Source organism: Amblyomma mixtum, chromosome 3 (assembly GCF_055824585.1).
Source record: "Amblyomma mixtum isolate Tamu chromosome 3, ASM5582458v1, whole genome shotgun sequence".
NCBI classification, from domain to species: Eukaryota; Metazoa; Arthropoda; class Arachnida; order Ixodida; family Ixodidae; genus Amblyomma; species Amblyomma mixtum.
Window position 1 is genome coordinate 115,349,780 of NC_143014.1, and position 12,858 is coordinate 115,362,637.

The 12,858-nt window shown below is 41.5% G+C and overlaps 1 protein-coding gene across 1 annotated transcript in view; it reads right to left on the minus strand.

Annotated features, from left to right (window-relative positions):
* Positions 1-12,858, minus strand: part of LOC149351477 (sodium-coupled neutral amino acid transporter 7-like) — a 28,806-nt gene that overhangs the window by 9,161 nt on the left and 6,787 nt on the right. The window contains exons 3-7 of the mRNA XM_089580828.1: positions 11,348-11,546; positions 8,066-8,201; positions 3,543-3,693; positions 2,732-2,994; positions 875-1,074 (exon numbers count right to left, since the gene is read on the minus strand). Coding sequence (XP_089436954.1) covers positions 875-1,074; positions 2,732-2,994; positions 3,543-3,693; positions 8,066-8,201; positions 11,348-11,546 — 949 coding nt within the window. The remainder of the gene's footprint in view (positions 1-874; positions 1,075-2,731; positions 2,995-3,542; positions 3,694-8,065; positions 8,202-11,347; positions 11,547-12,858) is intronic.

Here is a 12,858-nt window from a genome sequence, read left to right on the forward strand (position 1 = left end):
AGAATATTATGAAGATGGTGACGAGGAGGCTGACCTAGCACGAGCTGCCGCGGATGCTTCAACCACGATTAAGTTACATCGCATCGCCAAAGCAGCTTGTTAGCAGCAAGTGTCCTGGCGAGAAGCACATGACCATGCTTGTGAGCTTGAAAAGTGTCAAGATAGGGTCTATTTTGAAGAAGCAGACACGCATAACGTACTTCTTTTTAAGAAATGAGCGCCACTTAGGCCTGGCTTTGTATTTTTGGTTAATACAAGAAGTCCACTTACTACAAACCTCAGATACAATAAACGCAATCTGCACGACAGTCAAGTCCATGGGCTCGACTGTACTACAATCATATTGTGCCTGTGTCTATAAACCACACAACACTAATATACCAGGTCAACAAGCATGCACAACATTCAAATAAGGCACTTAAACAGCTCTTTGTTTCAGCTTTACAAACCGAATTCAGGCAAAAGATTTATTCACAGTAAGACAGGCTCTAGGACATGGCCATCATGCACATCTCTTGACTATTTGCAACATGACCTCTGAACTATCCAGACAACTATAATCAAAAACTACTCACCAGAATAAAATGACTAGGTAAATCAGTCTTGCTTCTTTTTAAAACATAAAACTTTGTGTCTTAAACAACACATAACAAATTTATCTCCACTCCTAACATATCATGCCATGCAAAACGGTTACCGACTGCATCACACATCACTGTTCACCACTTCATCAGGTATTGCATCAGCCACTTTTGCTATGCAAGAGCTGAAGAGCAATATTACGTAAAGCACTAGAGGGAATCATTTAAATATAGCTAAGCACCTTTGTGTACTTCACTGAGGTAAACTACACAACAGCATATGTTGTACTTACCAGGAAAGACGAAGATGAAGGTAGCAGCAAGAGAACCAATCATGCGGATGACAATGCTGATGTTTGGCACAAGGCAAGCCAAGACAACAGTAGTCAGAAACCACGAAGACACAATTGCTGTGCGGCGGAGGAACTCACTCTTGCGCTTAGCATCTTCATCAAGACCCCGCAACTGCCCATAGAGGTCATCCACCGCTGTTCTGCATGTCATGTACAAGAGGCAGGAATGCATAAAATGCCAAATGGACATTTTTCAATATTTCAGCATTACAAAGCACAATAATACAAGAAATAACCCGTCATGATATAAACTGGAGGGCATAATCACACAAAAAAAACAGCTTCAAGTGTTTTGTCATGTGTGCACGTGCTTAACCATGCAAAACGAGATGATGACTTTGCATACTCCAGTGGTGGATTTACGGAGGAGGGGGATTTTCTATGGGAAAAGCATTCAAACCCCCCTCCCCCCCTTTTATTTTTTGATGCAGAAAGTGACAGAAGTGCGTTGCGCAATAGGACCGCCTCTCCAACCGCCCCCTCCAAGAGCCATCCATAAATCCACCCCTGCAAAAAATTGTACCACACTAGCTGCTTATCATCCAGCTTACACTGACAGTACAAGGTACAGTCATCTGTTAGTTCTCCTTAGTTGAGGCACACAAAATCAGCTGAAATAATATGAAGTTTCAATTAAAGAATTTGTTTGACATTTTGCTGTGATTTCAAGCTTTATACACTTGAAATACGAAACGGCAGCCTTTACATGAATTTGGCAGAGTGTCCACTTTACAAACGACCTTGTGATCTCAATATGCACCATAAAGCCTGGTATGCATTGTCTGTGTGTGTAAAAAAAACTACTGTGCAGATCAAACTGCAAGGGGCACTTCAGCTGTGTTTGGTCACTGTTCCTGAAAAACCTTCTCTAGGTGCCCATGTGTGTGGCGGGTGGAGTGCTAGCAGTAAAACTTGAACAGAAAATTTCTCAGTCAGTGTGCTCAGCATAATCAGCAACAATTGTAATCAACAGATTGACAATTCTCTTCAGTTCAAATTGACCAATATCAGATACCCTATGTCTGCAACGGTGAGCATTACCTTTCATTAAAATGCATGGGCAACCAACCACTGGGCCCTTTAAAGTCAACTTAACGGGAAAGCTGATCGCACTGATTTTGAACCAGAAGAAACTGACTGCATCACACTTTAATGCAGTTCCCGATAGAAATGTACACTATAATAATATATCAGTGTAAAAACTGCTTGCAATTCCAGAGCAATAACTGGTGACACTGTTATATCATGCTTTTTCCTATACAAGCAAACAAAAGCCATGCAAAACGATGATGAAACAATCACCATTAAATTGAATAAAAAAGGGCAGTTTGAAAATTCTGCTGCCAGATATAATATTGCCCCATTATCATGGGTGACATTTATTTACCTTTTCCTTACACTTTGGACTGCAGAGGTAGGTAACATGATATGCATGCTTTTAATTTAATTATTTATTGGTTCCCTCCTCAATTCATTTTTTTTTGCTTCATGTCTTTGTTTAAATACTAGCTTCGCATCTTTTTTCTCAAAGAATGTTTTTGATGCTTTTATGTGCACTCAGGAGTAATTTTAATGGCTGCACAGTAACATTCACATACACATGCACATGTAAAACATATGCATAATTTTGTGTGCTATCTACTACTCAGTACAAGGTGCAATTTTTGCCAGCTGCTGCATAAGTGTGTATCCGTCCCTTAACTTAAAACAAGTACAGGTACTACTAGTACATAACAAGGAGTATTTCACAAGACTTGAAGGAAACAAGAGAAAAAAAAAAAAAAGCTGAAGCCAAACCTGCCACAAAAGATGAGGATGGGGTAGGTGGTGATGATCTTCAGTGCCATGGCCAGTATGCCCACGAGCACAAGTGGCTGACGAGCATCGTAGAGCTCCAGTATGTCACTGGCCACCCCATGGCCAAAAGTCAGGTATCCAAACACTCCTGCCACCGTGTACAACAGTGCTGTCAGTAGAGTAGCACTCAGCACAGATTTGGCAAATGTTGACAGCCTCCGGTCCTCCAGGCATGAGTAGATAGGTACAGAGCTCACATGGCACTGCACAGCCACACACGAAAGTCAGAATTAATGCAGTGGCCTGTCTTACATTTCCTGTCTTACGCTTTTTTTTTTTATATTGTCACGACTGAATGGCTCCTCAAGTCGCCTAGACTACAGATGCATTCAAAATTTCCTCACAACCTCTAGTGTGTACTTCAAAAAAAAAAAACGCAGTGGCTATACTCGTGGTGGCTTCTGCACAAAGCCCTTCAAAGGAGATGCTGCATGACCACAGTGCCCTCAACATTAAGATTTTCAAACTTTCCCAGCATGTGCTTGCAAAGCTTTTCAGCATCAAGGCACAAATGCTGCAAACACACAAGTACCTGTCATACACAACTATCTGTCAAAACCAATTACGAGTGTGGTTTGGCATAACTCACACCAATGTGGTTGCAGTTCAGTCCAACTTGTAAAGCATGGTGTAGGAAGATGCTCTAGTATTATCTTAGCCGTTTTTTTTAATTCAAGAGAACAACAGTTACAACCCAGTCATCACACTTTCATCCTTTACAACACGGTCAAAAAAGAACTGAGTCACTTGCCTGGTAGCCAAAGCATACTACTGGCACAGCAGTCAAGATGTCCTCTAATGAGTCTGGGGCAGTTCTGGTGCTATGCGAATTATAGCCGCCAACAAAATACTGCACTACCACCAGAAGAACCAGATAGAGGGCAGCAAAGACTCCAAACATGCTGCAATAAAAAGAAGCAAAACAGACCTGTGTATGGGGAGCATTAAAAAGCAAATAAATAACATGACAGCCACACATCTATGCCTTACCAACACTTTCATTAATTCTATGGATAAAGCAAAAGAGATTTAACGCTTTCCTTGCTGTGGGAAAAATGGCCATATTCCACAAGTTTCTGGTAAATTTTATTTTGCTTCAAGAACTACGAGGTTTAAAATTTAATGAGCCAATTAAATGCACTTTTTAATAATATCAGCACCATTAAAGTGCACCACATCTTATTACCGAATTTTATTTGCGAAATCAAGGTTTTTAGATAAAATTTGACCAAAACTTCCAAAGATATGCTTGTATCCAAAAATAAAAGAAAACTTTAAGAAACATTGGAACACATAAAATGTCTGCCTATCCAATAGCAAACACTTCTGAAAAAAAATCAAAGTTCTAGTTCGTACAGTTTTCTGGCTAGAAAACAATCATTTTAGGCCCAACAATCGGGCATGTCATTGGGTGAAACAGTGGGGCAAACTCGCTGCAGTGCAGGCGGCATCAAAACCTGCCAAAATGATGCGGAAACCCTAAAAACGCGACAAATAACATTCGTAACATCAATGCCCTTTTCAATACGGCCGCTGAGTTATGTGAAACAGGCCCAAATAAGAAACTGAGGTGCTGCCACTGATGTTATGGGCTGGTTCTTCGGGTCTTCTTTGCCCTCTGTACTAAAGTCGGATGAGGAGGCAGCATCCTCAGAGTCACTGCTACCTAGATCGTCAAAAATATCAACCATGGACACAGCTGAATCACAAGATTCTTAGCCTCCCCGCCCCACTGTTTTCACAAGTGGTTCAAAAATCATCACCACGCAGAAAAAAGACAAACTGAAGAGAAAATTAAACTGCAGTTCAAGGCAGATAACACAGCACGTTCAAGAATGCTGCAGAAGTGTTTGAAATCGGCATTCTCTCCGCTAACAGCGGTCATTGGGCATGGTAGGGAAAGAGTTAAGATGACACATAAGGACAAGACACATTTGGCACTAGCACCATACAAGTTTGTAATGCCTAGTGTTCAGCATTTAATTAACCTCCTAATGGCCAACACTTCTGACCAAAAAATGGTGCCTAAATGGCCCTCAAGTGTAGAAATTTTAACATCTCTAATCCGGACAGCGCTTGTCTTGTCGTTGTCCCGCCTTTTTGCGCTGTTCACCAGTATGTACGCTACAAACTATGCCTCTCAAAGCTTAGAAAAAAGTACAATAACTGCTTAATCGTAGTAAAACAAGCTTCATTTCCTCAAGAGTTTGTCTAAGAGTTTTGCACATACGATCCTCTTTTTACAATTTTCTAAAAACACAATTTTATGACTCTTTGCTGCTTTGCAACCTGATACCTCAGTGCCTAGGTCAAATAAAGCTACACTAATTATTATTTTATTTTATTTTTTTCCAATATTAAGCTCGGTGTGAGCTTCAAGCATTACTGGGAGCAGATTCTGGATGCTGAATACCACTATATATACAACCACTTGGTAGCTATAAGCTTCCCAGCCTTGTCCACATGGCACTTGGAGAGCGTGTGATCAGAATCCTCTGTGGCAAAAATTTAATTTCACAGATGTGAGGTCGGCATTGTCTGTTAGTCAACACAAAATTCCTTCCATGACTTGTGTAATGCTGCTTGCAAGGCTGCCTTGTATGTCAAAGCCATTATATATCATTTGCAGTGCTGCTCCGATACTTGTATGATTCAAGAACATTTCTGTGGCGTGAATCAGCGAAAAGTGGAGTGAATGCTTTCTCATGAGCACCATGTTTTACAAATAAATTGGACTACTTTACTGAAGCACACTTTAAGCTAACGGTGAATTCTTATGGCGCGAGGGCATCTGTGGACAAAGAACACCATGGCACAAGGTGTTTTTTGAGTACTCAAGGTAGGGGTCAAAGACCCACACTAAAGATTTCACACTAAAGAAGCCAAGCACCAGGCCAGGTGAAAGCTTGTACCACTGGTGGGTACACGGTGGCACTGGGGATCGAACCCCGCACCTCCTGCATGCTAGACGGATGCTCAAACGCTGCGGTCTGAAGCAAACTTTGTGTTAGAGATTAGTGATCGCATCATTCAAGACAAATTTTAGAGTAACTTCACTACTTCTCAGCTTTACTGCCTATAAATGCACTTTCATTGCTAGCGAGCGACTGTCTGATTTGCTACATGCACACTCGCCTAAACTATTCCATGCTCTTCATAAGGGTTATTCGCATGTGCTTCAGGTTTACAACGCAAGTGGTTTCCATTGCATTACATGCTCATGACTAGGGACTCATGTTTGCGCTTACTATATATGGCTTACAAGCATAATGGTGGGCACAAAGCTAAACAACATACTCTATGGCATTTGATATAACCCCACTGCACATCCCTTGGTGGGTATTCTGTGCTCAAGGATGACAGTGCAGCTGGTACCATTGTGCGTGAACTCTCTTTGACATTTAGTTTCTGTCAAGAAAAGTGCAACTATGTTTAGAACAACAGACAACGCTCTATTTAATCTTGCCTGCACATGTACCCATGTCTTCCTCTAGGGCTGTGATTAATGCACTTTGTGAAACCCTAAATTCTTTTACTTTAAAACCTATCACTATGCTCAATGATAATTCAATGTGGTAATAGATTACTACTTCTTGGCACCTTGGACGAGGATTTGCTGCAAGAATGATCTTCCAAGAACGCCTCACATAAACTTTTGAATGTCAGTCCAGCTTAGGCTAAACGTGAATTCCAATGGTGATTAAACAAGGAATTTCTGGTTCACTTCGTCACCCACTCTTGCAGAGTGAGCGTTGAGTCAGTCTTTAAACACAGCCACCTTGTATAATTGCTTCCTTGCATGTGTCAGCTGATGCTGATTTTTTCATTGTGGACACATCATATTGAGTTCCAACTACTGCTAGCAGCACAAACATGATTTTGCATCAACTATAGCTAAACTCCAAACTGTTGTCAAGCACTTTAATGCTATGCAATACTAACCCATTCATTTAAACCTAGCTACTAAAAAGATGAATTGCCTTCACATTAATAAAAAAAATGAAATCTTGCCCAGAAAGAGGAGTCCTGCTATGCTGCTATAGCACTACAAAACTTGAGCTTGGGGTCCTCATACTCTCATGATCTAAATTCACAGGGCTGTTTCACGTGTGGAGATACACATATACCCCTCCTCTTGTTGTAATTCCAGCGTGAGCGAAGACATTACCTATCGATGACCTATCAGCAATACTCATGCAATAATTAGGCACATTCTGTTCAGAGGGTTGCAAAGAGAACGCCAACCACGGGGCGACCTGCCCAGTTTCTCCTTTTCATATTTTTATTTAGACTAGACAGACCCTGCCTCCAGAGTTCCGGAGCAGCACACTTTTTCCAAGGCTACTGGAGCAGCATGGAGGGGTGTTCACCAGACACATCCTGCTTCTATCAAGACTGTCACCATCAGTCCATCACCCGGCCATCATAAGTAACCAGCCGCTCCCAACCCATAAGCGCAGAACTATTCCGCAGCCGAAGTGGAATCTTTTCTTTTGTCATGTAACCTACTCAAAGCAGATAACTGCCTTAAAAAAATTGGTTACTGAGGAAACGAGACGGCGCAGTATCTGTCACACATCTCGGCGGACATCTGAACCACGCCGTAAGGGAATGGATAAAGGAGGGATTGAGAGAGGAAAGGAAGAAAGAGGTGCCGTAGTGGAGGGCTCTAGAATAATTTCGACTACCTTGGGATCTTTAACGTGCACTGCAAGATTTTGAATTCGACCTGATATCTGAGTGCACCATAGTGGTGATTCATTGCAGTGCAGGTTGGGGGACAGAGCTCTACCTGCTAGGGCTGTCACAAGACACTAAAGAGAAACTACTACTGCTAGTGCACCACACATAATCACCAAGCATAACTCCATACATGCTGAAAATCTACTACCAACATTACATTTATCGCTCATTTAGCTGCCTAATCATGCTCTAAAAATAATCTTTTATGGGATTATTTTTTTTCCAACTGAGGCAGCAAACAACAGAAAGTGATATTTGATTACCTAAAAAAAAAAAAAATTGTATCTGAAAACTAGTGCAATATTTGAAATAGGCTAAGACTGCACACGTCTACAATTTCATTGAAATTTGATCAGAAACCAGAAGGTTAGCTCTGAGACCAGTGCCCTCCCTAGAAGAGATAGCACAAAAGCATTTTCCCACTTCAATGTTATAACACTTGTTACTTCAATTTGTAATCTCTAAACCAATGAGCTATCAAGAGAACTACTATTTCATGGAAGTAGATGATGCTTGTGCCAAGCCAGGTACCTGGGATACTTGAGGAAGTCAATCTTCTGTGAAAAGCACATTGGTAGAATGAGAACAACGGATGTGGTGACTATAATGAAGTCCCTGTGCATGAACCAATGCAGGCAGTAGCTTGGCCCATAGAGGGATGCAAAAACTGCAAGGAGAACCATCAAAGGGTCAGTCATTCAAGCCCCACTGCATTCTGCAGGCAGCCAGAAAACATAAAAGAGAAAAGCATTTCGGATGCAATTCTTATTCTGAAACTTTCAGAAATTAAATTCCAACTAAATTTACTAACAGCACTCCATTTGGCAAGTACTGAAAGGGGCACATATTCCGATTCTAAATGGCTTCTTGAAAACAGTCAATATGGACATTACAGGAGGACTAATGATAGATACGCCCCGCCGCAGTGGCTCAGTGAATCTGACCCGAGCGATGCGGGTTAAATCCCGGCCGAATTTTGATGAAGGCGAAATTCTAGTGGCCCGTGTGCTGTGCGATGTCAGTGCAGATTAAAGAACCCCCGATGGTCGAAATTTCCGGAGACCTTCACTACAGCGTCCCTCATAGCCTGAGTTGCTTTGGGACGTTAAACCCCAATACACCAGTAAAACAACCGATGATAGATATATTTTTCATGTAGACTGACATACACATTAATAATTTATTTATTTATTACAGAGTCACTTGGCTCCAAGCAGGAATGGGCACAAAAAAAGTACATACATTAGAGGAAGACATCAACAATGACAATATGATCCAAATACATCAAATCAAGGCATGAACCGTTACAATTAAATCAATACAAGATATAAAACAGCTTCACACACACATTTTCTTTAAGTCAGCAGTAAGCACTTCAAAACTGGTACTGACAATACATTTCCGGAAAAAACGAAAATTTAAAATATTATTAAGAGCACCACGCTCTTCTCGGCCACATCGAATTTCCTGCCCGCCGCACGCTTGCCATGTTTGAGAGCAAACTCCCAGCCATGTAGCTATTAAGGTGCTTGCCCATCGTGCTAAAATTGAAACGCTCGGCGGCAGCATGCAAAAGCAACAACTACGGTGAACTAACACGCTACCAGAATTCCCGTGCCTTTGGCAGCTGGAGCTAGTGATACTGATGCCGATATGAATAGCGGGAGCTCGCGGTGGAGGAAAAAGATGACGATGATGAGCCTCGGCCTCAGGCGCCATTCTTTGCCGGCACATGGAAGCTCCTGTGCGCGTGCTTGGCCTCCGCTATCAAGCACACCGTTGCTCGCAGCCGGAGCTGATCGCAGAGGCCAATGCGCATGCATTTAGAAAGCTACTTCCGCGTGGGTCGTGGAAAGTTGGAGTGCGGCCCAAACACGGATATTTTTTTTTTTAATATTTCCTTCAGGAAAACAGGGTATGGCCCACACACGAGTGCGGCCCTTACACGCATTTGTACAGTATATGGAGGAATAAGAACTTATCAGCGTATAAGAACATGTCCCATTTCATGCACCAACCCAAAGCTTCGGAGAGGCTTTTGGTAGGCCTAATTTGGTCCACTACAGATCTGACAACACAAAACATTCACATTTTCTTTCGCATTAAAACCATTAAAATTCATTTACGAGTAGCCTAGAATGCTCCCTTCACCTGCCCTGCTGAAATTTTTCACAACAATCACGGCCTTGCTTTTGGCAGAACACTTTTGAAAAGAGGTGCCTAATATCAAATTGTTATAACAAAGCCCATTCATGACATCGGTACGTCTCATTGTGGAGCTTATAAACAATAAACTAAGAATAAGGCCAGCTGCAGCAGTGACTTTGAAGGGGCAGTAACAATCTGAGCTGGATCATACAAAAATGCACTGTTCACAAGAAAATCAGAATGCATAACACTCATGCCCATCGCATTCATGGCTGACCAAACCATATAAGGCAAATTAAAATCCTCGGCTAAAACAAATGTTACGTGCACCCCCAGAAACGCTGAACATAATCACAGAGTTGTTAAAGAAAACCAAGATCTGCTTTTGCAGGATCTGCCAATTCCACTGTTACATCAGTAACAACGGGATTACTGTAAAAATCAATTTCACAAGTGACGCTTTTGTGTTTAGGAATAGCTGGCAAAATTTTCATGCCTATACTTTCTTTAATGACAATTGTGACTTCACCTCCTTGGGATTGTCTGTCACAGCTCAGTATTTTGTACGACAGAGAATGATTTCGTTATCAGGCACTACAGCATACAATTAGGTCTCTATTAACAATATAACATCTGGGACAAGGTCAAAAAGCAGTGCTTCAAATTCAGCTATTTTATTCACGACAATTTATACATTTAAAGAAGGTAACCGAAAATGACAGATGTTATTCCCTTGTTACTTGGATGCCCCATTTGAGGCCATTCACTGGGTGATGATTCGATCATTTCGAGACACAGAGTGGTTTCACCTTGTGCTATGCCACAGTCTAGATCTGCACCAAGTCCAAGCTTGAGTCTTCTGTTCTTGGTCTCATCCCACATGTATGTTTCCTGATTGACAACTAGCTTATCATACTTCAGGCACATTTTACCTTCAGGCGTACGCCTGTATTTAACGAATGACCATAGCTGCTTTATTTTCTGAATTCTGAACGAACAGTCCTCAGACGATGAAAATATACCATTCTTTAGTTTCTTTGCATTTCTGAGAAGCTCCATTTTTTTCACTGAAATAGAAAGCCGTATTATCACTGCGCGTGTTTTATTTACTTCCTTTTCGCCAAGTGGTGTATGTGCTTGGGAAGGAATTTCCAAATGGTATGGTATGTGAAGCTTAACTTCCCAAAGCTGCATACGGACTAGATGAGGGACACCATAGTGGAGGGCTCCGGATTAACGTGCATTGACAATGGACAGTTCACAGGCACTTTTGCATTTCGCCTCCTTTGGAAGAACAGATAAAGGACAGATACACTGAACAGATACCTTGCTTAGTACAGGGCCACTGTCTGTTACACTGAGCTCACAAGATGAGTGGCTACAAAAATTATCCCCTTCTCAAGAGTAATATTCTCTATCAGACATGTTACTCATGACTTTGCCTGTCAACAAGTTTGTGGCTTCCTTGCATCCCCTTTTATCACTTTTACCTCCTCACAACAGCTTGCTCGTTCCTAATCCTCAAAACTGACATGTAGCTCTCTTTTCATAAAATACACCTTATCTGACATCAGGCACATGTCTTGTAAAACTATCATCCATGACAGTGTTTGATGCTTTCTGTGTCTGATGGCTGCTAAATAAACTTAGCAAGGAACTACTCACTGCGATCTGAGAAGTCTCCCACAATGACTAGAAAGGTGATGCAAGTTCCATAGCAGTAGAGGGCCACAGCCAGAGAGCAGCAGCTCCAGAAACGGTGCCCACACACGCGCAGTACAACTTCCTGGTAGGTGGCACAGTCATGCCGCCTGGCACAGTATGCCAGAACAAGCAAGGCTCCCACCACAAAGAGCAACAGCACCTGCAGAATGTTCCTCATTTGTGCTGAACACACGCTGATGTACTCCTCTCAAAAGTGCACCAGCACACTTCTAGAAATGACAACTGGCAGTGTCACATAATGTGGCCATAAAAAGGAATAGGAATGCCGCTTTCAGCAACTGTGCGATGTTGAAAATTAACAGACAAGTGGCATAAGCCTCTCTTATCCATCTATGTAAGGAGAGCGAAAATGCAATCTGATTCTACCCCTGAAACAAGTACTGCATTAAATCTAATTTTTCATATATTAATCTCGGTAAGCACCAAAAGCCACCAGAACAGTCACAGCAAAACCGCCTGGTTCCAAGTAGAAAAAATTCTAGTCCTCAAAATAGGGCTAAGATCATGCTACTTCCAACATTACACATAACAGCCTGAACTAAACTCCCTTGCTGGTTTTGAATGCATAAGCACTGATTTAAACAAAAAATAGCAAGCCAGAAGATACTTGGGTAGAACAGCAAACTTAGTCGCTTTTTCCACAAATATTTCCACAAATAATACTGCCTTCCTATAAATTACAAACACACTGTTAAATTCAACAGTTACCTTATACTATAACTCATTTGGCTAGAAAAAAAGCTGTCTAACATTAAAGGCATATTGAAACACTGATTGTTCTAATGCCCCAAGCAAACTACTAAGTAAGCAGTCTCTGTCTTCTACTTTTCCTTTCATATTCGGTTGGACTAATTTTAGAAATTTTTGACATTTTTTTAAAAATCAAATTCTGAAATCCACCTGCTATTGCTGTGTGTATTTAAGAGGTGTTTTAAGCCATACATCTCAGTGTTCAACTGATGACCATGAAATAAATGCCTGAATGTATACATATATTCACACTGTTTTCACGCTCTGTAATGATTGTTGACACTCCTAAAGTGGTCATTCTTGCACTGCTTTCCAACCTTAGATGAGCTGGGACTCCTGCTGAGTGTTATGATAGCTTTTTAGTCTCGCTTTCAAAAACAAAAATAGAGAGAATGACTGATTTACTAATTGGTCTACACATAGTTTAGCAAAATCGATAAATTCCACATGCTATCTGACCCACCAAGCACTCAGGAGCATAATTATGGAGCAATTCACTACTGGTGCAGTGGGAAGTTGCTTTGGGAAGCTAGACTCTGGCACCTCTAGCTCAAATCTTTCAGTATAGCAGCCAATGTGGCCCAGATCCTCCACATTAAAGGCTGTGCTCATTGGTTGCAAGTTACCTGAACCTACTGAGGAGACACTGCTGCAGTTGCACATTTTCAAGCTTGCAACACATTTTCAATTTTTAAGGCGAT